Source organism: Zootermopsis nevadensis, unplaced genomic scaffold (assembly GCF_977971745.1).
Source record: "Zootermopsis nevadensis isolate Lab colony 2312 unplaced genomic scaffold, Znev_1.0 Znev_ptg000012l, whole genome shotgun sequence".
Classification (NCBI taxonomy): Eukaryota; Metazoa; Arthropoda; class Insecta; order Blattodea; family Termopsidae; genus Zootermopsis; species Zootermopsis nevadensis.
The window spans coordinates 4,586,942-4,613,233 of NW_028259144.1; the positions used below are offsets into that span (position 1 = coordinate 4,586,942).

The 26,292-nt window shown below is 37.9% G+C and overlaps 1 protein-coding gene across 1 annotated transcript in view; it reads right to left on the reverse strand.

Annotated features, from left to right (window-relative positions):
• The window catches only part of LOC110832607 (glutamate receptor ionotropic, kainate 2), a 199,903-nt gene that overhangs the window by 14,812 nt on the left and 158,799 nt on the right, over positions 1-26,292 (reverse strand). The window contains exons 4-9 of the mRNA XM_087347677.1: positions 13,937-14,188; positions 10,257-10,432; positions 8,097-8,150; positions 5,282-5,450; positions 4,711-4,859; positions 750-953 (exon numbers count right to left, since the gene is read on the reverse strand). Coding sequence (XP_087203803.1) covers positions 750-953; positions 4,711-4,859; positions 5,282-5,450; positions 8,097-8,150; positions 10,257-10,432; positions 13,937-14,188 — 1,004 coding nt within the window. The remainder of the gene's footprint in view (positions 1-749; positions 954-4,710; positions 4,860-5,281; positions 5,451-8,096; positions 8,151-10,256; positions 10,433-13,936; positions 14,189-26,292) is intronic.

A 26,292-nucleotide genomic window follows, 5' to 3' on the forward strand; every position in this document is an offset into this window, starting at 1 on the left:
TTGTGTTCACTGTGCTACTTTCTCTGACATGCAAAGGAGACCGGAAGACGGGAAATGTCAAGGGACATTTTGTTCCAGTATTTCGCTGGGAGTGTTAGTGCGACGTCATATCCGGGTGAATTCTGTTGTCAGATTCATGATGCGTGAAATTTAAATTCTCACACGTTAACTATTTCGTTTGGTTGACCCTATCTCTGATCAAGCGGTTAGCAGTTCTGCTTCGTATTTGCGAGATTTCGGGTTCAAATCTCTTTCCGGAGACCGACTGTCTTGATTTAGGATTTTCGTGGTTTTCCTAGTTCCTCCATTCAAATTCCTTAAATTAGTCCACGACTGCTTCCGTATACATTCTTTAAAATTTATTATTTACGAAGAAAGAGATTATTAAACTTCAAACTATATGAGAAAAGGATCTAGTTCGGTGAACTCGAAGGAGTTGGGAAAGAATCAATCATAATATGTGTTAATATATAAATATCCCGTCATCCGTCTTGAAGGATAGAAAAATCATTGTCGACGTCGAGTTTCAAAGAGGGTACCTCGCGAATCTAAGTCAAAAGCTTGTTGGCTTTCTCCTTAATAATGAACATCTTACAAGGACGAATATGTCTGCCTTCTAGATTGTTGCGCCGTGTAGCCTGGTAGAAATTTACCGACGTTTCAGAGATCCTTGCCGACGTGATGAAGGATATAAGACAACCATCTTTATGCCCCTCGCAGGGAGATCATGGAATATCCAAATGAAGTACCTCTCTCGTCATTACGACGAGTGTGATGTTGGTAGCACTGGTCTCGTAGAAGGCAGTGGGGTCTGTGATGTTGATTCCCGTGGATGGGCTCCAGTGACCCACTTTTTGAAGCTCCTCTCGCTTCAGTTTCAGGAGGTCCAGCTTGAAGTCGCTTCTCTTCCCTTCGTTAAACTCTATGTGTCCTGTCAGGCCGTGCAAACCGGCCTTTAACACACAAACTGTGTTACAATACACGTACTCCAAGTTTTATGTAAGTTCAAGTAACGAATGTTAGATTTGGCGTTTTTAAAATGGCTTTGTGTTTTAATGCACAGCGAGACCTCGACTATCGAAAATTATCGAAAACAAAGTGGCTTCTGATAACAGAAATCCAAATTTTTCAATTTTAATTTATGAGTATTTGGATTAATTTATTTAGTAAAGACATACTAACAAGGGTTTATATAAAGTAGATTTAAGAAGTGTGTTTACTAATCAAAATACTGTCACAATGTAGATGTATATTCTTTATATAAAATATTTAAAAATGTATACAGATTATAAATTAACATAATTATATATTCCCCATTCATTCTTTTGAATGTCTACTACACGGTGGCCTTGTAATCCTGGGGTCTCGGGTTCGATTCCCGGCGGTGCCCGAATTTATAACTTGTGTTGGGCAAGGCCGTGGTCTAGGCAACACGGAGTTTTCCTCCGTGGCATCCCAACAATTACTCCATTCACACACAGAAGAAGGCAATGGCAAACCACTTCTGGATCATCTGCCAAGAACGTATATGAACAGGTCCCAGTCCGAGAAAAGGATGGAAGGATCCTGTTCATATGGACCTGTCGTCAGACAGAATACTAAATAATATAATAAAATAGGCGTATATATATCCAGCCATGAGTTGGTTTGGATGGACAACGGATACTGCAATATTGTGTCTTCGTAGTCGGTAAAAACTCTTCACCTTATCGGCGTATTAATTAAAAATTGGTATTCATAAAATGCTTTTAAGTTAATTTTACACGAAACGAAACGAAGGTCGATGGATTTATTAGAAGCAGAATTTACAACCAAGTTCCATTCAAGAGATCCTACATTCAGATATAACCCACAGCCACCGGCGTGGAAAATGTTTGTGAATTTCGCGGATTTGATGCTTACAATTATAATTACATTTAATTACCCATTTTATGTAAAGTTTCGGATTTCTGAATAAGTAAATGTTATGGATTAAAATACATTTCCTTGCATGGAAAGAAGATAATCATGATTAAACTTTGAAATGAATAAAATTTTAAATTAAATTATGTAAGAATGGACGATTTGAGGAATGAAAGAAAGATAAGGAAATTGAGTTCTTTTAAGGGGGGAGTGGGGGGGGGGACGATTTTCCCTGGCTCGAGACCAAGTTTCTGTAGCTGTGAGTCAGAAGAGGAGGAACGGACGACCGAGGATTGGAGGATGGATTATCTAGGAATCGTAAGATTTTTGGGAAAGTTTTGCGCGAATTGCACATTCATGACCGATAGCCCGCCCGCTGTATACATGTAAAAGATTTTGCGTATGTTCTCTAGCGACAGAAGGTGTTGTATGTTAAATGTACTCTGTCCATACTTTGTCAAATTCTTTTGTGCAATTCTAACGAATTAATGTAAAATTACGGGACTATATCCATATATTACATACAAAACAATAAAAATTATAGATAATTTGTAAAATAGTAATAGCAATATTAATAACAATAGAATAAAGATTTGAATCACTCTTGGGGCAGGTTTTAATATTGTTACGTACGTTCGCGAACTGTATTTTTGTGTGTAGATCCTTGGGATGGACCGATCTCCCGTTTAGTGTCTCTCAGACATTAATTTTTAATAGTAATAGTCCAGAATTCATTTTCTGTAATGGCTGAATACTATTGTTGCTACCTTCACGTTAACAATAACTTTATGGAGCAGTCCTTGAGAATCTAATAGTTGCTCTGCTAGTTAACTTTGTGTTTTGAACTGTTATTAGTGACTGACCCTAATTGATACGGAAGATTATAAATGATAAAAAAACAATTACACCTGATATTGAGAGAACTCCTGAAACAGCTCCTAACTCTTCGTATTTTAAGTCGAACCGCCAAGAAATGCAACGGTGCAGACCTCGAGTAAGTGGACCAAGTAACTGGAGTCTGCCGGTAGGACGAGGGTTGTATATTTATTGCTCCCCCCCCCCCCCCTGAGGGGGGGTACTTGCACTCTTGGGGCATGTAGGAAGTATGTCCTCATCAACTTCCTTTCTCTTCAAGAAATTTGTTTGTGGATTCAACATGGTCGTGGGAAAGATAAAGGCTTTAAATTTGTACAAAATTAGTCCTTTGTTGTAAGAAACCATGCTATCTTGCCAGAACGATCAGCAGTACAATACTCATAAATGATTGGCAAACATACCACAACACCAGAAGATAAGAAACACAAGAGACACGTCCAATATGAATAACCCATCTAACCCAAGGAAATAATATGGATAAACAAATGCGGAAGGAGTAAAAGAGAATGAATAAACAAATGTCAAAATTGAGGACGAAGAATAGCGTAAAGGAGAGGCAAAGAATGAAATATGCTTGAGACAGATGTAAAATAAAGTATATGAAATGTGAGAAACAAAGAAATTAAAGAAGCTAATCAGAAGAAGGTTTAATGGAAAGAATTTACGGAGCAAAGGAGGAAGGACTGAACAGAAATGTGGCTGAAATAAAAGAGCAGAAGTAAAATTACGATAAAAGTACTGGATTAATTAAAGAAGTGTTATAAATAGCATCGGAGAAAAAGTGCGAACATAAGAATGGACTTAAAAGTGGAAACAAACGAAATTCAGAAAGTATCTTGATGCTATTTGTGTCGTTGTTACATGTTCTTATAATATTATCCAATCTAAACTAGTTGTTTCTGACTCCCCATTCCTCCATTTCATTTGATGGATCTTCCTATATAAGAACATAAATTATATCGCAATGTAAAACAAAGTTGAAGAAATTTGATTGAGATTATAAAAGTCTTCAACTGAATCTTAGTTAAGATAATAAAACGAAAAAAAAAAATGAATGCCATTTCCATTTTCTCGCTCCCCCCAGAACGCGTGCGAATAAGAAGACAGGTCAATTAGAGGACCCACCGATGGCCCAACTCGTAACTAATTTATTCCTTGAATATATTTCCTTCTACGTTAAAAGTATTTTGGAAGGGGGGGGCGTTTATATATGGCACGGGCGAAGATTTCTGACTCTTTTACGCCACTTTACTTTCCGAAACAAATCTCTCGCTGTACATTTTATAAAATATGATCTTTTAAACACAAAAACCATCTAGTAAAAATTTATTACTGTACTTTATTATTCTTTTTGAATGTATAGTTAAATCTGTAAGAACATATGAACATACCAATATAAGACAGGTTATTACAGCGATAACACATCTGACTAATATTTAGAAAACACACAGTTATATTTGTCGTCTTGATGTTACTCGTTTATCGATGTTTTCCTCGATATATTCGGGGCAGAATAAGAGAAAGGAACACTGTGCACTATATAAACCTCGTCTATCTTAATGCCACCCTATCACCATGTGGTACATCCTATTATCAGACACGTATATCTGGCGAGCAAGTTTTGATATTGTACAGTCACATCCTTAATGGAGGCTTTGCCATTGCCTAATTATGACTTTATAAGCATTAAGGTATTCAGATATGAACTGCAGGCACTGATGGAGAAAATAAACAAAATTAGGCAGAATATTCAGTAGCCTGGATGGAAAAAGTTGTGACTTATTTTCGTGTACTGTCCCAGAAATTAACTGGAAGGACTGAGAAAAACAAGACGAATATATGTTGGAATAACCAGCTTCCTAGCTGAGATTTTCATAATATAAAACTGGAGTGTTAAATACTACTCGTCACAACTCATTACTCATCACTCACAGAGTTAATGTAATTGTAGAGACTCAATCCGTCGTCCCATGGTTGTTCTAGTTCGCAGGATAGGTTGGCAGGCCTGAGGACATGGCCTCTGTCCAGTGCTGCCAGCCCCTGAGCAAACACATATACAGAGTCGTACATCAAGGCGGGCTCTGCCTGTAATCACACCCAGGATAATTCAAATTAATTTATTATTTTGCAAAAATGAGCTGGAGCATTAGTAAGTCTTTGCTGCCCTGTAGGTTCAATATCACTGTCACTGGATAAAGTCTGAGTCATTTCTACAGTAACACTTTTATTTATAAAATGTACCTACATGAACTCTTCGCGTATTAGGCACAATTATTAATCATCGTAACCTCCTAGATTTTGTAATACAATGATACAAGTTAATAGCATATTCTTCCAAAAATACTGTTTGCATCATACTTTGTTCTCAGCTATGCATGTTATACTGCCAGTGGAAGACACCGAATTTCATGACCACAGAAACAAACGGATATTCCAATAGAAAACTGTGTTACTGATTCGTATTTGGTGTGTCTGACCGCCTAATTCTCGTTCTTGAATGTACTCCCCTGGATGATACCACTCCTGTTGAGGATAGCGTGTCCGATGGGCTGAAACCTCTCCATCTTGTCCAGCGTCTCCAGTACTCGCGAGTCGCCGACGTCCACCAATCGGAACGCCGTGATGTTGACAGAGTTGTACTTAAAGTCTTCGAGATCAAAGGTCTCTATGTCCTGCAGAACAAAAGCAGAATTTGAGATTCGAGTGTCTCACGACAGCGAGTCTGAAGATGGCTGTCTGGGTTGTTGCGCCGTGTAGTCTGGTAGAAGCTTACCAACGTTTCAGAGGTTCTTACTGCTTCCATCTTCAGGACGAAGAGTGAGCCACGCGCGAGAAAGTGATCTGAGGCGTAGGAAGCTGTCCAAAAGGCAGTATGTTTTTGTAAGCGGGTGAGTAGCGGGTTAGATCAAAGGGCAAAGGATTCGTCTTGTAAGTGGAAAGATGTTCAGAATGAAAGTAAGATTTATTTCTTTGAAGACCATCTATATGAATATTATAAAAAATGGGAACAAGAGATGTTTTAGTGTATGATAACAATGTTTGATAATTTTTAATTCGATTGTGATGTTTATCATAATATTACAAATTATTTTAATGTTTTAAAGGAAGGCGTAATGATGAATACTTAATACTACGTTAATTCTGTCTGTAGGTAGACCAAAACAAATTGGCCAAGAATGTGTAATTTCAAAACAGTTCGTATAAACGTAAAATTACAGTTGTGTTTGGGCAATGGAGTTATTTTTCGAAAACACGCCGAGGCATAGGCCTTACAAAACATTACTTGGGTGACCAAATAGAGAACTATAAGATAAAAGCTGAATGTAACATGAATATAATAGGTCAGAAATGCATTCAAAATTTTAGTTGGGAAATCTGAAAGAAAAGTAAAGTGTTTACCAGAGTTTCTATCATTTTATTTTGTGTATAAGCGTGCGGTATATGAGATTGATAAAAATTTCAAAGATTTGAGCACGTAAGTTCCATTATTGTTAGAATGAACTTTTGGGGAACCTTGATGTTGATCTATAGCGCGCAATTGACTGCGATTTTACAAGTTACGTCATGCGTATTTAACTCTGTGCAGAGTATAATTTAGTGCTTCCTTCAAAAGCAACGCCTGCTTTCAAAGCCAGGTGTGAAAGAACGAAAGAACAAATTTGACTAGCTTTATTTTTGGGCTCATATATTCCCTATGTGGAAGCTTGCAAGCATGTTTTGATGCAACATACGAGAATCTCTTTCGCTTTGTTGTCGTAACTTCCACTCACTGCATCGTAACACGTTTTTGACATGAAAAAGATGAACCGAAGGACCTTGTACGTTTAATTTTCCAGCAGGTTAGTCTTAAAATTTTTTAAATTTTATTAAAAAGTTTAGTAAACTGTGAGTTAGAACGACCCGGTTTACTGAATAAATACTTGAGTGATCTAGCTATGAGAATTTATGACAAAATACAAACAAAAGAAATATACCTGGGGTGTTGATTTATGTTTAAAAATTAAAATGTCATTAGTGTATCGAGGAATGATGTTTCATATTATGAAATAAAAGAATATTAAATGACTTTGTTGGAATTACTAATCTCATCCTATTTATTTGACTCCTGTTTCATAACGAAGTTAAATGAATCCTATTAGCTGTGTTAGTCTATCGAAATATATTGGAATCATAAATCTGTAACCTAATTCTGTCACTTAACAGTTATTTTTCATAATGACCAGCAGACTCTGATGATGACATAGCTTTATTAATTAATACAGAAATAATCAAACGTGAAGCTTTAAAAACATGTTTACTGATTCTTATTTAAAACTTCTTTTTCAACTGTAGATGTCGTATTGTATTTAATGAGATTGAAGTATGATCATTTATGATAAACAGCATTTGGAAGAATAGAATGTTTGTTTATTTTAAGGAGGCTTAAGGACACTGAGAAATGTAATTGAAATTTTGGTCACGACAGTTTGTATCTGTCCGAAATTCGAAACATGTTTCCCGAATCGCCTACAGCGTTACCAAAACACGGAGCTGCTCGGTAATGAGCGTGTTGTCTGGATGAATCCTAACAGCATGGAGTCCTGCTATTTCATAAAAACCGGCTAGTTATTTAAATCGAAACACGCAGAACTGTCCCAGTCTTTCCCTTTTGAAGTCAGCTTGATAACCATCCCTATTCGTGTTTGTCTCTTGTATTTGTGTAGAACTGATGTTTTACTGCAGAAAAACTTTGGCTGTAATTGACAGCTTCGTTTGACATAACTACCCAGCATTTCTACGTAATCCACCGGCTCCCTTAACGGTCAGGGGTTCAGTGGAAATAATAAAGAGCTAGATTAATTGTATTCTCTCATCCTAGACCCTTTGTAGTTTAAAGAGATAACTCATGACTTTTTTTCGTCTGTCTACTCCACAAAGCGTCGTTTCCGAAGCGGCATTCATGTTATCTAAGACTCGGTTATTTTATTTTAATTTCAAATTGTACGTGGTCATCTGAGTGCCACATTTCGGCTTTGAGGCTTGAGAAGACAAATGAGCAAATTTAGAATATGAGTGGTTTAGGCTAAGAGGAAAATTATAACGTTGTTTCATAAGAAGCGTGAAAAGATGTAACTACAAAATGGATTTAGATGAAATTTGGTACTTAGTATCTACACCAAAATTTGCTGTGTGAAGTTAAATTTAGTATGGATTGGTTTCAATTAGATAATATTTTACATGAGATCCCCACTAATACATATGAATTATATTTCAAAAGTCTCTCAGAAAAACTCAATTAATAATTAATTTACTGATTTTGTTATAGGTGATATACTTACGAAAGTTGTGAACATGTAGTGGTATCTGTAGTCATTCATCTGAAGCTGTAGGATCTGAAAAAAACAAACAACGAAAGTCACACGAATGCATGACATTAAAGGTGGTCTGTTTCTCTGGCCTCAGATGTTAATATAGTGTACATAAATGAGTTTTTATGCACGAGTTTTGGATGCAAAGAGCAGTTTTAGGTTCCATAGGATTAAACTGTTTACAGTTTTAAAACTGATTGTGTCATTAGTGGTCAGTTGCAATATTATCACACACGTTTCTGAGGTGGGATGACGATGATTCTTTAGGTAAAATTTCCCGATCAAAATACTTCGCGTAGCCGCCATGTTATTTTCAGTTTTTATAAAAAACGTATCTTTATTTTCTTTCACAGATTCTTTTGGATTCTGGCCGTTTCCAATTCAGTATCAGCTTATAAAATTGTGTAAAAAGTAATCTCTCAAGAAAAGTTGTAACACATCCCAACCCAGCACAACTGAACCTAACCAATCAACCTGACCTGACCTAATCTAACCTAATTTTTATGCAGATAAAGTTCGTTTATCTCGCGCAAGACGCAAGTCTCACAAGCCACACAACTAGTAAAGGCCGCCCTCTGTTTTGTCCCACGCTAACCTTCAGTCGCCGCGTGCATTACACTCGTCAGGTCGCCAAGGTCGCGATGGCTATCCTCGTAGTCATTGTCGTTCACGTCGCCGAGGTCGTCAAATTATCTTCCTGTAGAAAGACTCGTTTTCGTTATTCAACGTTAGTCCGTACCGCAAAGAAAACAATATTTCACGATTTTTAAGATCAGTTTGTTAACACTGTTTGTGGAAATAATCGCTGTTTACATTAGGCATTATACGAAACATGAAAAAGTTCAGTCTTAAAGATTTCCAGTCAATATGCTTTAAAGTTTTCATCTTTATTTTGCACTTACGCCTGCAGAGAGCCGTTTAGATTACACGCATAACAAGTACGTCAGAGATGTTGCCGCACCATCGCGGCGTTCGCCGTGTTACTAGTTCTTTGAGCGATACGTATAAAATAAATGGGTAATGGGTAAATGGTGTGAATCTGGCTGTTCGTTCTCACGTTTAATCTGCATTGCTAATTGACGTATTCAGACAAATCTTCGTATCAGTGGTTTTGTACATAAGTTTGTCTAAATTTGTTTTTGGAGTTCATCGACAGTACTGGCTTACAATTCTCAATTTATATGAAGCACAAATCGGATTTCTTTTCTTAAAAGAGACGAATAGTAAAAGCGAATATTTCTGAATATTAAATGCGAATGCCATTAAAGTAGGGAGCTTTCGGAAAGTCAGTGAACTGAGTCAGAGACAAAAACTCTGGAAATTTCCTTACAACAGGTGTTCTGAGAAAACACGATATGTGCCGCAAAGCCTATTGTTTATTTCAGCAGATTTCCATGTTGCATTTTGAAGAAAGAAATCCTTGAATTTATAACTGACTGAATAAAAACTAACTGTAGACTACATGGTCTTCCCCACAAATCTCAAAAAGAATTCGTGAAAACATTCTTGGCGGTTCAATATGGTCTTCAAAAAAAACGTACCATTGGTCTTTATCCTGAGCTAATTTAATCCAGTCAACATTGTCACATATTTCTTTAAGATTTATTTTAATTCTGTATTCCCACCTACGACTAGGTCTCCCGGATTTTCCTAGAGATTTTTCGATAAAAATTATATGATTTTATCCCATGCTTCCTACATGTCCTGATTATCTAGTCTCTGTGCTTTGGTTAATGAAGGAGAGGCTTAAAGTTGTGGGAGGTCGAGATACGGAGATTGATGTGACTCGGGAGAGGTATGTAGATTAGGACTTTCCAAACGTAGAACGAAGGAAGATTTTCGGCATATTTTGTCACGTGAAGGAATGGAAGTAATAGTTTCTTGTTAAGAGGAATTTAAAATTTGAATCCTGAAACAGGCAAGTAGATACACAAAAGGTATTTTCATGTAAGAATAGAGAAATATTGAAACTGGGCAAATATAATGAAAATTGATGCTGGAAGCCTAAAATATCAGACAAAAATGCACTTTATTTTGTAGCTTATGAGTTTTTTTTACTAATTAAGTTGTTAATGGTTTTCAGAGTGAATTTCGTAGCAAGCAGCTGTGTCTGAAAATTTCATTACTTACCGCTCTGAAGAAGTGGTACATGTGTCGCGGGTTGGTGTCGACGATGAGCTTGTAGATCTCTTTCTGCCGAATCTCCCGGAGCACCTGCCGGTAAGTGCTGGCTGTAGCCTGTCTAATGTACATATCAGTGCGCATTGCGGGGGGAACTTTTACCAGATCCTGAAGTTTGAACAGACCTGGAACATAGCCAACATTCTTCGCGAGACAAATTATAATTCGTGTAAATTGGTCCAGTGGCAAAAATGGTGAGCTGGAAATTTATTTAACTGCGGTAAAACCATGTAAAGTGTTGGCTAACTGACACAAATATCAAGACCAATATTGAAACATTGAATTATTTAAGTATAATACTGAATGGGGCGGAATATAATATCTGTTTTTAGATTCATTAATATTAATTAAAATTTACATGTGTTATATACATGCATTTTAAAATTAACCGTGATATACAACTTAATAAATAATGGAAGAAAATATGTTACGGCATAACAAGAGCTCGTTTAATTAAGAACTTCAGAGTTTTTTTGTAATATATCTATCTAATATTTCGTGCAGAGATTAGTTCGTGTCTAAAAATGAAAACGTTTTCTGGAGACACACTTTTCTTAAATTAATTACCGTATATTTAATTTTATAAACCACTGGCGTCGCAATGTCAGATGGACGTAACTCTTGTTACATCAATTTGAACTTCGGATATTGGACCATACAAAAGTATATATCGGTAAAAATCTCTTTTTACAAATTCTGTGTGCAGTCCTTCACAACAAGTTATACAAAATTCAAATCGTTTCTAAGTGAAGTGTAACATGGAGTAAAATTATGGACGTAAATATCAAAAACTCAGAATACTTTTCATTCATATCTATTTATCATAATTGCTTTTATTTGAAGTTTTCATCTCCTGGATTAAACATTTAAGAGTCTCATTATATTACGCGCGTATTGGTATACACAGATTTTTCGATCCCCAATGAAATATAAATTTGCGTCTTAATATTTATCCTACTCTAAACTTCGAATTATTTTGAGTTCTTCTCTTACTTGCTACAATAAATACTACATTTAGATTAAAACCTTTTCTTCATTAATCGTTACCAAACTCTACAACAGGGGTGGCCGGCCCGCGGGCCGCATGTGGCCCGCCTTGAACATTTTTCCGGCCCGCGAGATTCATCACACTTTTACAAAATATATTTATTTTATAATGGCCAAAGTAGTAAAAACCAATGTATTAAAAAAATACATTATTTGTGCATCCATATATTCATTTCATTATTTTTATTTCATTCATATTTATATATTTTCTATATTTAATTTTTAGTGCTATATATTTCTTTACAATGTACGCTTAGTATCATTATTATTATATTATCTATGTTTACATGTAAGAATAATAGTAAACACAATAATAATAACTCATTATGTTTCAATTTTTCACTCCAAAAAAATGTCTATAGTGTATCTAAATCTAATATGGGGATATATAATTTTATATGTGGCCCGCGGAGTTATGATGCATTTCCAAAGTGGCCCGAAAGATCATTTGGGTTGGCCACCCCTGCTCTACAACATATATTTACAATTAATTTAGCACGACACTTTCCATTAATTTATTACAGAAATTATATTTTAAAACAATAGTACTGTCGTAGGTGAAATATAAACAGAAATGCGATTTAAACTACAAAACAATGCAATTTATACGCAGTAATGCAGATAATGTTCTTCGGGTAATCGTTATAAATTGTTTGCATTGTTTGGTCTTAATGAGAAAGTTTTATAGGCAAAGGGGAGGCTGTGTAAAGTTACTGAGTACAAAATCAACATCTACAAATAGAAAATTAATTGGCCGTTATGTTTGAGAGTCGAGTCTATTGAATAAACTTCCAATCTGCTTTCGAACTAAAATAATTTATACTCTTTAGCGCCAACGAGTTAAGCTCAAACAAGGATTAACCTTAACACAAATAAGATGGAAACATACTGTAAGAAGCTTCGATTAACATTACATCGATAATGGATTGACCATTATGCGGATATACGGCGCCTTGCCAGAACTGTTAACATTACATTTCGGGAAAGAAAATAAATATTTCATTTTTGTCTTTAATGATCTTCTGACGTCGTGTTGTATTCTAATAGCACACTAAATTTTTCGGATTAACATGTTGTCTCCATCTTCAGCGTTCATATGAGGAGGGTACCAACCAACAAAGAGACTAACTAGTCGAGAATTCGCTCTTAGCGTAAGTCGAGGTCCCACGTTCTATAAACCGTTCCTGCTTACGAAACTTGTAGCTGCAATTGGAAAGCAGTTTCTTGTACACTGTAACTAAGTATGAAATTGCTATGGTGGTTTTTGGATGTATCTACTCAAGACCTTGGCATGTTCGAGCTAAGGGCTGATTCTACTGGAGTAAGGGATTTTGTTCTTGAGGTTTGTTTATTCTTAAATGGATATCTTTGGGCCATGCCCATTTTGATTAGAATTTGAGATTATACAGTGTTAGAGTAACATTGTGTAGAACTTACGAAGCTGGGTCAGACATCAACAAAGAGGGACAGTGTAGTGTCTGTTTAACCTGCCCTTATTGGGTTACAGGCGTCACCCTAGCTCCATGCATAGTTCAGCATGAGATAAGTTACACACTCCCGTTATTGCATTAAATAAATTTAGATCCGTGCTTTGAAAGTGGGCTCCCATATCACACTCTGTTAACTCGACTGAATTTGTGTTGAAGCTGTACAACCACTCAAGTACGGGGCGCCTCGAAACTACTTACTTGAGGGCAAAACTAACCTTCTGGAAAAAGTTTTGTGCACTGTTTGTTCTGTTTAAAAATGTCTAGTGCTTATCGGCGTACAACAGTTCTAACAAAAGCAGATCCGCCCTAAACTGTAAGGTACAGTCCACGCTTAGTCAGTTGATTAAGGAGCTAAATCCTGTGACGTCACACAACGTTAATTTTTTTAATCCAAACGCACGCCGCCCCCCGCTCCACTAATTGGATTTCATAACACGTTTAGATAAGTGGAAAGCTGACACTCAGGTCTTACTATTACCGGGAAAATGTTAACGATAACAATCGAGACAGAGTGAGGAGACTCCAAAGCTGATGTATACATTTTTGGCTAAAGAAAATCACGTTAGTAACAATTTCGACGCTCGTCAGAATGTGACCTTTGACTTCAGTGAATGATCAGATACGGGCGGTGATTCCCCTACAAAGATTCCCCAGGTGGGGATTCCCAACCCAGTCAATTCCGCGTAGAAATTCGTGTGAAGTACCAATTATTTTCTCCCAGTTTCATTCAAAATTATAATATGTTGACAAATTATCAACAATTTTTCAAATTTTCCGATATAAAATTCGTTCATAGATGGACGTAGATGTATTCAAAACATCCTCGTACCTGCCACAAATCGAAATCTGATCATCCAGCATGTCTCCAGTCATGTTACTCTCTATTCTGGCTCTTATGCTACGCACGTAAGTTAGCACTTTCAGCATATAGAACGAAATACGTCGCCCTATAACCGGCCTGTCTTCTCTGTAATCTGGAACTTCAATCTGGCATGATCATTGAAGAAAAATAAGAACCACGTTGCCTGTATTCATTTCAAGCCCCCCCCCCCCCCCCCCCCCCTGAATATTCATGGGAAGATAAGGTCTTACCGTAATCCTCTTCGTAGACGACGGCTACCTTTGTCCAGTTCAGAAAGGCCATCACGTCTTTGAACGCGTGGTTCATGTGTTCCTGAGACGGGTGCAGGTTGATGGAGAATTCCTTGAAGGTTGGTTCGAAATCTATGCGAGCCTCAACGTGAGGAATGTCCAGGGCCTCACAGATGGACTGAATATGGGCCCCCAGAAGCGGATCTGACGGACCGAAGATTGCCTGAATGCCAAACTCCATCTGCCTGCACGCTGGAATAACAAATATCTATTGAAGACTGTTATTAACACATGCAGTGACTTGTTTCTACGTTTGTCCACCCGATGGCTTAATACTGCGCACGTCTGAGAATTCATCAGGGCGCCTAAAGATGTTTTATTGTATTGTAATAGGTCAGTGACCAGTGCGATGTCTTCGACTACCCTTGACCGTTACAGCCAGCCGAGGTAAGGGAAGGGAGAAGAAACTATAGCCCAAAAGGCGTCTATTATCTTTCCCCCCTAACTGTAACGCAGCTCATATTCGCAGATATGCCGCGCCCTGTGTAGCTAACTATTTGGCAGTAGAACTCAAAGTTTTAACACCGTAATACTAAGTTTCACGCTTCACACGGTATTGAGACAGCGTCGTCTAACATCCACCTTTAAAGGCTACTCTCTTAACAATTAATTTAATGTTATCATATTAAGAAGACTGAGGAAATTTTTATACTCATCGCCCTGATGGTGGAGGCAGTAAGTACCTCTGAAACGTCGGTAAACTTCTACCAGACTACACGGCGAAAGAACTCAGAAGACAGCCATCTTCATACTCGTCGACGTAAGAACCTGAGGTATCGCTTAGAGAGGCCTGTTTCAAAACGTTGTTGTATATTCGGCGTAGTTATTATTGTTTGTTGTGGCTGTGCCCCAGGAAGCTGGATTATCTCACTATACGTTACAACGCCTGTGCCATAACGCCTAATATACCATAGATCGTCCATAGTTATTCTGGCTGTGAACTGTTACTATGTTCGTTTTAAGACCCCTGGAAGGTTGACTGAGGTAAAGTCTGCTGTAATCCTAGTAACAAATCCTAACAAGAGTGAAAGGAATCCTTACCAGTGTACTTATTAAGTTTCCTCTGCAGGTGATCCCCACAATTGGATCACAAGAGTGGAGGCTCTACTTCCACTTTGCGACCTCTGTACAAGATATACGAGTAATTACTCCGCACTAATGCAGTAGATGATCCCTTCCATCGCTGTAATTGCATCCTCCACACTTGTACTTCCCCCACTCTATCACTGAATTCGTAATTTTAACGAGAAATCCTGATAGGAACAACGTCTTCATCCTAAGAATCAATATAACAGCAGACCGCGTGTTATGACATCTAAGGTTTTCATGTTTATCTCTTTTCATTTCGTCATTTTTTGTTTTGGTATAGCACAGGAATTCCAACATTTCGGAGGGACATGCTGCTGACTTCTTCTCGGTCGAAGACAAAATACAAATTCAAAAAGGTTTTTGTCCGATAATATCGAGTATAGATCATTTGGATGGGTATTTGTTGCAGGATGTTATTAAAATGTATTTTGAAGACATATTGTGTAAAATGTGTTTTTATGGACTGGTTCAAGATTGAATCCAACTTCTGGGCATTAGTTAGCGCGGTGATGGACCTCTGGCCTGCTTACATTTCCTAATTTGTAAAGATTAATTTCATGAGTAGTCTGTGTATTTCTAATCTTTCCTGTACGTACTACATGCCCCACCCATCTTTTCCTTGTAATTTTTATTAAATAAACAGTACTCGGCTAGGAGTATAAATTATAAATTCCTTCGTTGTTCAATTTCCTTCAGTTTCCTATCACTTAATTCCTTTTAAGCACAATATTCTGCTCAAGAAGACTTTTCCAAACACCACCCAGTTCGTGTTCGTAATTTAATATGACTTTTATACTCACCCAAAACATTATGTTTTATTTGAATATTTGTGTCTATCCAGGGAAGGTAAAATATGGTGACTGACCAGTAGCAAGCATTACCCAGATTTAATCTCTGCCGTTGATTTTGTAATGGACGTAATTTTGATTTATTACCGTTGTTCCAAAACTTTGAAGCTTTTATTATCTACCGTATGTTATAATTATGTCCTGCATTGTCATGATTAAACTTTCACCTACAAACGCCAGAGAGGTGTGATTGTAAACTGGGAGCAATATCATCTGCTATTTCTTACTCTTTCCATTTAAGAAAAAAAAAAGACCTAAGTCCCTCGCGACGTGATGTTATTGGGTTCGTATTTCTCACCCTCACACTACATAGCATCAGCCTTTCTGTATTTCCATCTCACACGAACAAATTTGTAGCTTCTTATATAAATATCGTATCAGCAGGAAGACGCTTTCTAATCCCCACACCACAAATTTGCCTTTCATATTTTCGTTAACCGAGAGGCGAAGAAAGGTTGGGGGTGACATGGGAACGAGGGGTGGGTGGAGGGAGAAGAATAAGAAGCTTCTCCTTTAAATTGTACCTCGGGGAAGCTTGTTATCTTATTTGTACGAAGCTGCTTCGTGAATAAGCTCCAGGCTTTCAGGATGGACGCAATTGTTGTATAACCCATCTTAGATGACCTTGAAAGTTATTTCCGAAAATAATGTCTCTGTCCTAAATTATGGTGGTTCCTGGTATGAACAGGACATAATTTCTGATTAAGAATGTCCATATTTATGTCAGATTTTGCACATAAATTAGTCATTGAGTTGTGACTAGAATGATATTTAAGAAGTGTAAAAGGAATTGGCCACGGTTTAATTTAAAATCATGTAAATTTAAATTTCCTGGAGAGAATGAAAAAGACTACGGAAGAAATCGGTGCACCCTGTCTCCGGATCAGGAATAAGGCCAAAAGTGCTATTCAGTAAAATACTGAAACTATCCACGATATGAAATGTAACTAATTAACAGATTGACCGCAAACTCCTTGATATCAGAACCCCAATATTGAAGACCACTCCTCGCTCTTAGACACAAAATTGAGCTACTTTCATCCACATCCCATCTAGATTAATGTCCTATCATCTCCTCCGTCTATAAAACGTAACTTTCCAAAGAAATTTCCCCACCAAAATCTTATATGTTTCCTGTCTTCATATCCTCACTGCATTACCAGCTCGTCATAGATCCATAGATTTTACTATCTAAAAGATAGCAGGAGACCCGTATAAAAAGGGGAGATGGAAAATATTTGACAGGCCTGAAATATAAAAATTCCTGATGTCGTGTCTTTAAACTTTTGCGCATGGCAGCGTCTCTTACTTAGTTTTGTAGTTCCACGGCGAAATCTACGTGTCATTCTTCTCATACTGCCCGCACGCTATGGTTCATTTTAAATACGACTACAAGCAGCAAAGCAAAGCAAAGCACTTTGCATTCCAGGGGCCGGAGTGTCCTGTACTGTGTAATGATGGTACTCCCTTTCTGTTCTAGCAGAAACAAAGTTTTAGTCAGTTTTATGGTAGGCCAGTATTACGCTAAAAAGGTACTCCACCCACTACCCTATTATAGCACTCAGCCGAATCTCCGTAATATCCCTTCTCCCCTCAAAATAATGCAAAACATAAAAATCTTCTCAGGGGTAGTAGACACGACTAGAAATAAAATATCAGGCTATTACTTCTCTAACTACTTGTACATATCCTCAGTCAAGAGCTCGGTTTCCCCACTCTTTTGCGAAACCTCACATGAACACATATTACGAGAATATTATGCAGAGGCCCCATTAGTTCTCTCTGTGGTTGGCCAGTCTGTTTAAGGTTCGCGTGGCCCTTCGGCTGAATGCGGGTTGGATTCTGGTAAACGCGGTTCTTACCAACCAGTCATTTTAGTGACTGCAACATTCCCCCAGATGAAATATTCTACCATGATAAACCCTGTGCTCGGCTCCGCAATAGATTGCATCTGTATCGTGGGAGGGAATGGTCTGTGTATACACAGACCATTATGGCCAGTTCATTTAAGATCTAATGGGGCGCGACAAAGTAACCAGTATTTATTACGTACAGGAGGAAACTGTTCCAGATAGCTTGTATCTGTATTGTAAGTTCTAATGAGATGTCCAGTACGGCCTATGCAAAGTGCAAAGTTTTGTATTAAACTAATAATAGCTTTACTGGAATGTTTTTTTTTTTTGTAAATTCTCATCGGAGCTTTATCGGGTGTGTGGAGAAGTTTGTTGAGAAATGACGAAAGTTTGATGTGGTGACTCTAAGAAACTCAAATTCTCTGTAAATTTGCTCATTGCTGATTATTTTTAAGTAAAAGCTATTTTAAGGTTTTTGATTAACTTAAGCTGATCTGGGAATTTGATCTCCAACACAAAAAAAAAATCAGTCGTAGGAAGTGGAAATTTATGTTAGATTTTATAATCTCCAAATCCATGTTTACTAATATTAACCTAGATATTTTAAATTATCTGTATACGTTTATTTTTCTTGCTTTAAAACTGACAAATGTTCTCATTTGAAAAAAAAGGAAAGTATTCAGTAAAATATAGATGTGAAATTTAGTGTCCTCACTTCGCTTGTGGATCTGAGCGTCTTGAAATGTATTGATCCATTGAGTTTTATCCATAATTGTCCAGTGTCTGAGTCGGGGAAGCTCAGTCGGTGGTAACTTCTGGACGAGGTCGTCGGCCGGTGTTAGGTTTCCGAGAGTGACATTTCTGTTTACCATCACTTCGAAAGGAGAGGCAACTGGACTCATTCCGTGTTTGTAAAGCGGGCCTAGAAAGCGTGAAAATGTACGTCTTCGTACTACAGGGTTCATATATAAGAAAAAATATACGTTTTACCAACTGGACTTGAAACCTATTGACTTTAATATTGAGTCAAAATTTTAGTACTTTAAAAAATTTCCTTGTGTTTTTATTCAGACGTTCTTTATACTTTAATATGTTTTCAGTCATCGTACAATTTCTCATTAAAAACGTGACTGTCACTATTTCTTATCTGAAACACAAAATAAATGTCGTCAGAAAGAAAGTTGCTACTAAAGGCTTAAATATCAGAGAATTTCGCAGTGAGTTTGCGTCTGAATATCTCAAGTTCTCCGAAGCTTAAAAATTCCTTAGTTTGTGGCCAGCCCCGTAATAATCTGATATGACTGTATTATATGGACACAGGCCTGCAGTTAACTTTCGGTGTGATGTTAAGCTTTTGAAGTTGCCGCAGGCTTCCACAGGCACAGGATGTTTCGTAATTAAGTACACAAAGACGAACGAACACGAAGCTTAATATAGGTGATAAAGTTGCGTCATATTGTGATAAATATATATTTGTTTAAATATTGTCAGTCTAATCACAATAAAATTCCTATCAAATTTTAAAATATTTGATAGGAATTTTATTGTGATTAGACTGACAAGATTTAAACAAATATATATAGGTGTCCAAATTATAATAAACAGCAAAACCTAGACGAACATCATAATATCTTCTAAGTTTCACGAGTGCGTGAGAAATTAAGCAGCAAAGAACAAAAACAGTCGAGTTTTTGTACATAGGCCACTCTTCCTCGCGTGTCGGTTTTGTTCTCTTTCAGGAAGAAGCACTTATGAATCTTGACTTTGACGGATTTTAAAACATGATGTTGGTTCCTTTCTTTGCGGGCGCAGTGAAGTGGCTGTTATTGTTGTTAAGAACTTGTCAGTCTTGTCGGTTGGGGTGGAGGGTGAGCGTCTGTTTATATGCGAGGGACAACCACAGTCAAGTGAATATGTAATTTTATGAGAAACCATGCATAGGAACTATAAACATGTATTCCTGTCTCATTTTGTAGTCAGAGAATTGTTAAAATAGGGCATTTCTATTCTAATAAAGCCAAGTAATAAACGTTAGTAGTCTGTTCTATGATAGTAAGTGGTATGTGAGATTTGACGTTGTTGTATATGATAAGTAAAATATGTCGGTGCCAGGTTAAAGGGATTTTAAGTCAGAAGCTGAGTAAAATAAGAACGATTTTTGGAAAGTCTTACAAATCATGCTTAGGTATTGATTTTTACGATAATTTGCAGACGTGTGATTAAACAATTTTCCCATAAAATTTTAGGCTGCGGTAATGGTTTAGCTGAATTGCGGGTGATACGAAATACAGGCTGTAAAGTATCTATAGCATGTTCTTAGTTTCTGGACTTGATACCCCTTTATCCAGGAAAAAGTTTTTTTTTAAACTTTGTATTTTTAATGAAAGGCGGAAATATGAAAGATTCCAAAGTTATCTCCTTTTTGCATGCAAATATTTTTCTTCGTTCTTTATTAGAAAAGTTTCTTGTCGTGAGATTGCATCCGCTGATGAAATGCTACAGATTCTACGGACGGGATGCAGTGACTCCTCCCATGACGTGGGAAAGTTAAATCGCTCTGTCCAGTTGTGAATCAACTTCACAAGTTTTAATTCCTGCTTCTTGTTGCGACAAACTTACATAAAAGAAAAACAATTTGTACAGCCACTGAGGTGACGAATATAACAGCTATTCCGAGGTTGGTTTGCCGTTCCTACGTTATTTCTTTGTGTCTTTTTTCTTTATTTGTTTTTTATTTCTTATTTGATGGTAATACATAGTTTAAATGATATACAGAATTATCTGTAACGCTGTCCTTGTAATCCTGGGGTCTCGGGTTCGATTCCCGGCGGTGCCCGAATTTATAACTTGTGTTGGGCAAGGCCGTGGTCTAGGCAACACGGAGTTTTCCTCCGGGGGCTTCCCCGGTTTCAATTACTCCATTCACACACAGAAGAAGGCAATGGCAAACCACTTCTGGATCATCTGAAAAGAACGTATATGAACAGGTCCCAGTCCGAGAAAAGGATGGAAGGATCCGGTTCATATGGACCTGTCGTCAGACAGAACACTAAATAAATAAATAAATGATGGCCACGGTGATCTAGCTGTTAGAACGCTGACCTTGTAATCCTGGGGTCTCGGGTTCGATTCCCGGCGGTGCCCGAATTTATAACTTGTGTTGGGCAAGGCCGTGGTCTAGGCAACACGGAGTTTTCCTCCGTGGCATCCCAACAATTACTCCATTCACACACAGAAGAAGGCAATGGCAAACCACTTCTGGATCATCTGCCAAGAACGTATATGAACAGGTCCCAGTCCGAGAAAAGGATGGAAGGATCCTGTTCATATGGACCTGTCGTCAGACAGAACACTAAATAAATAATAATAGGTTGTGGGGATGGTAGCGGAAGGAAGTGGCTGAGAATTGTGTTTAATGGTGGACTTTGGCATTAGTGGTTTTTGGGGCTTCGCGTTTTGTTAGTAGAATGTTGGGATTTAATTATACAAATTACTGACGGCTCTACCGGAAAAAGAAAACTATACTTATATTATTTTCTATTTATTGCTGGCACTAAGCCATTTGCACAGTTCATTGATTTAGTTCTTTGTACAACCGTCGTGTCCAGAACACTAGCGCTCCACAACTAGAACTACAAAAAAAAAAGATCGTCTCCTTGTGTGTTCTGGGATGAAAGAAGGCACGGGAGAACTGGATCGGGGATATGAACTTTTGGGTAGGCTAAACCCCAGGCGAGGTTTAACTGAAGCTGATCGACATCGGAGTTTAATCCTCACGATAACACCCCCGCCTCCCCCCCCCAGACCTCTCAGTTTTCGTCTCAGGAAGGCAGAGGTAGGAAGACAAGACGACGACTTTCACAAACGACTTAACGCTTCAATTTTCTGGAACGCTACTGGAGCGGGGGCAGCAGGGCTTTACTTTCCATTTTCAACTTCAGTCTGTTGTTTTTGTCAATGTCTTCCGACTTAATTTCTTCTCAGCTCTCACTCGTTTTACTATTATCGAGAACCGTTTGTGTAATAGAAATCAAATTTATTTTTTGTAAAGGCGAAAAATGATACAAACATTTTCGATCTTTAATCTGTGAAATGAAGGCCTTAATCACTGGAGTGGCGTATGACAAGGTTCACTATAACAGCGCGTAACAAACTAATCCTCCAAGATTTGTTATTTGTTATTCAAGAGCAATATTATTTTACGCGGAAATCGGTACTTTCAGAATATTTTAAAAATAAAAGTCTATACTTACACTTGTCGAATTATTATAATAAAAGAATTTCAACTGAAACAGATCATTTGTTGTGCCTTTCCTTTAAGCATCATTAGAAAGCAACTGAAAGAGTTGATTAAGAGGTGCCGTAGTTCTTCCTCAGTCACTTCAAGCAAATTTCGGTGTAATATCACGACCCATTTCCTCCCACATCCATTTCAGTTCATTATTTACAATTCAACCTGCTCTTTCAGAGATATAACGTAAGCAGTCGAAAAGTGTCTCTGTATAATTTAATAGTCGACTATTAGATAAAGGCAGATTAACGTCAGTACATGGGATGGTGTTTCGACTTGTGACCCCTTTATGGAAGCTCAGTCATCAGGATGTCTGAACTGAATAATAACAAGCAGAATTAGGTAATTATTGAAATTAGTGCAAATGTGAAATCATTCTGTTAGAATGACTCCCTTCAGACCAGACCCATCCATGCATCGCGTAGCATCTCGTCGCTGGTATCATCAAAATAATTTACTAACTGTGTTATCCAGGTTCTGATGCAGTTAGCAATACATCAAGAGGATATGCAAATTGAAGCTGGAATCCGAAATTGACAAGGAACATAAATATTCAGCAAGTTACACGAAAAACTTCACAACATAGCCGAACATTAAAACCTCTCGGCTGTTAAAATTTTTGATTTACAAAAGAGAGTCGAGGGTGTAGTAATGTGTGTTGTGAACGCACAGAGTGGACGAGAGGAATATCTAGTGTAAAATGGTGCTGTATGTAAAACGTAAGTAACAGTACGCGGGACCAAATCGTGCGTTTCGCCTACGTCACACTGGGTTATGGGTAAAAAAAAAGAGAGACATGTATTAACAGAAAATATATTAAATTCCTATTGCATTTAATAATACTTCATCTGGATACTTGTTTTGCAATGATATTCGTTAGACATCAATGAAAATTTCTCCTCACATTTTCAATTACAGACGCCAGTCTCGTCAATGGATGACGTAAATAGGGGAAGTTTTTATGTTTAGAAAATGGATCTAAAGGAACTTCCACTCTATTATGTCTGTCCTTTTGTTGTGTCATGTACCTGAACTGTAATGGTGTCACAACGTTTTCAACACCTCTTGTAAAGTTGCTAATTTAAATAGCAGTAAAGTTCGTAGTCAGACTCTTCGCAGGGACTTTGCTGACGAGTGCTTGCGAGGAGTAGAGCAAGGAAGCATCGAGAATAAAGCTTAGTTAACAACTGATGACTAAAACATAAAAATAATTAACTCCGTTGCTCAGAGAGTCCTTCTTGAGAAGCTAACAGTTGCTCAGTTCGTCAATAATTTTCCCCTCATTTTACGGAATGTAGTGGTTTTAAGGGCTTTGAGTGTGGGTTAACAATTCCTAACTGCACTCCGCCATGTGTATTCGTGGTACGATGCTCATTAAATGCAAGGAAAACTTTACTTTATCCATCCATATTCCTATTTCATATTTTTCGTGACCTAACTATTCTCTTCGAGTTCTTTCAGCCTTAAGTATTCAGAGTTTCGCGAAACATAGAAGAAAAAGAATAAGGGATTTAAAAGATCCGGCTTTTTTAAGAGGTTTAATAGCCCTAAAAATAGAAGGGGACATCGCAGAATGTTCAATGGACTAGTACATGGTGTCTAAAAAGTCACGTAACCCGAAGATGAATGTTGTGTTTATTATTCATATTACATCAGTATTATATATTAAGAGTCCATCCTGATCCGAGGCTTGGTTAATGTGTTCGTAACATAGCTGAGAGGGAGGAACACAGATTGCAGGTGTTTGAGGAGGATATTTGCGCCTAGGTGAGAAGACGATGGGGCGTGGAGAAAACTGCATAATGATGAGCTTAAAAATCTGTACTCCTCCCCCAGCATTGTCAGGGTGATTAAGTCGAGAAGAATGAGATTGGCGGGAATGTAGCGCGCATGGATGGGACAAGAGATGTGCACCGGGTATTGGTTTGGAAGCCTGAGGGGAACAGACCTCAGGGGAGACCTAGACGTAGATGGGAGGATAATCTCAGGCGGGATCTATGGGAGATAGGAGTTGAAGGAGACTGGATTTTGTTGGCCCAGGACAGGGTCCGGTGGAGGGCTTTGGTTAATTCGGTGATGAACCTTCGGGTTCCGTAAGCCATCTGGTTGGTTGGGTCCACTATTTGGGAAGCCTGAGGGGAAGAGACCTCTGGAGAGACCTAGACGTAGATGGGAGGATAATGTCAGACGGGATCTATGGGAGATAGGAGTTGAAGGAGACTGGATTTTGTTGGCCCAGGACAGGGTCCGGTGGAGGGCTTTGGTTAATTCGGTGATGAACCTTCGGGTTTAGTAAGCCATCTAGTTAGTTAGTTATTATATATTAAGGTTATAATTAAATAAATACAACGCATCTAAAGGGACGAAACTCATCCCTTACCCTTTAAAATTGGATGAATAAGCAACACGGGGAACCGATTCTTCCTTACAAGTCATGTAATTTATTTTCCAATAGACTCTCATTGACTGCCGCTGCCACGTTTATGGCGTTTCACCAGCGGTAATAATAATAAAAAATAAAAAATGGCGAACGAAGGCGGAGTAAGAAAAATGAAAGAAGAAGGGAAGTTATCCAATCTGCATAAAATCTACATTAATTTCTCTGTCTAAGTGCGGCTGTACCAAAGACTGATAAGTTTATCAGTGTCAATTAAATTCCGTTATATATTTCAGAAACTTTAAGAGGAACGAATTAAACTCATTACAGTTAAAATTACTTTCTGTCACTAATATATTCTGTACTGAGGTGCTTACTGCCTCCATCATCAGGACGAGGACAGATTACACGACTCTTTACCACTGATTAGAGCAGGCCGATGCTAAGTTCACGAAGCTAAGCGTTATTTAGAAGCTAACAGTAGCTTAGTTAGTGAGATATTACCCGCGTTTTACGGGACCCGAAGTTTTATGACAGTGTTTAACGATGGGCTGCAACAAGCTGACTGTGGCTCTTATTCCAGCTGATGTTATTGTCACTCTCATGTCTCATTGACGAGATGAAGACTGATGTTGTGGTCCACACGCTTGGAAGGTTGCAACCGATTTTAAACTCGATGTTTGCAGAGAGGGGAAGGTGGGGAAATTCCATGCAGTGTTTAGAACCGCTGATTCGTATTTGGGAGATCCAGGGTTCGATTTATGGCCTGAAGACCGGATACCTCAACTGAAGCTTTGCGTTTTTACTCAGTCATTATCTGTAAATTCTGGGATTTGTCATTGAAGACGAAACGACTAAAGTCTTAAGTACTGCTTAAAATTTATCGCCCATATTTATCCCGTTTTAGGTCTTGTAAAATATGAGGTTCAGAAAATATTATTAATGAAAGAACAATACTTTAATTATTATTTCTCTTAGGGTAATTTAATTGTCCATTATCAACTGTTGTTGTGATGTTACTTTGAAATTATAAATAATTGCATCTTTGTTTTTTTAACAATTTTTTTTAACTATTTAAGTTACTTAGCGTAATTATAAATAACGTGTAAGAGCGGTAATAACCTATTTTAAGGTATTGTACTAAAATTTTAATTAAGGGACAAAAAAAACCCAACTCAAATTTCAGTCGCGATAGGGTCATCTGTGTCAAAATTGAAATCCAAGACGTCCAGAACACGAAGCAATACTGCTGACTCTCGAGTGTGGAGCAAGGGACAATGAAAAGAGTGAAAAAAGCAAGCGAGACACTTTGCTGAGCTGGCAGGCCTCTGGTCTGGTCTCGGGCTACCATATGGGGCTCTTCTAATCTTCCCCGTGTATGCACAAGCTATGAAGAATCCCTCTTCCTCTCTCATCCTACAGCGCGTTTCGGGGAGAAAAAAAGAAAGAAAGAAAGAAAGAAGAAGCTGAAACACTGTTTTACAATTATTACTATGTGTTCAGCCACGGCTCTGGTACGTACATTTCTGCACATTAAAAGAAGTTATTACTACGGTATCAATGTTGAGGCGCTAACAGTCGCTCAGTTGTTTTAAGGAATTATCCGCTTCTATGAGGAGATGCAAAAGACCGCCATATTAGCTTCTCATCTGAATTATTTACGTAGCTCAGTGAATTATTCTGTACATGACGTGAACGGATGAAAAAGTGACGCCTTGTAACTTACTGTGTCAGATGATTTATCTGACCGTGTTCTAAGATATTGCTGTAGAATTAACCCAGAGAGACTGAGGAAGAACCACGACGAACATCAGAAAAGCCGGGTTTCGGGCGCAGTA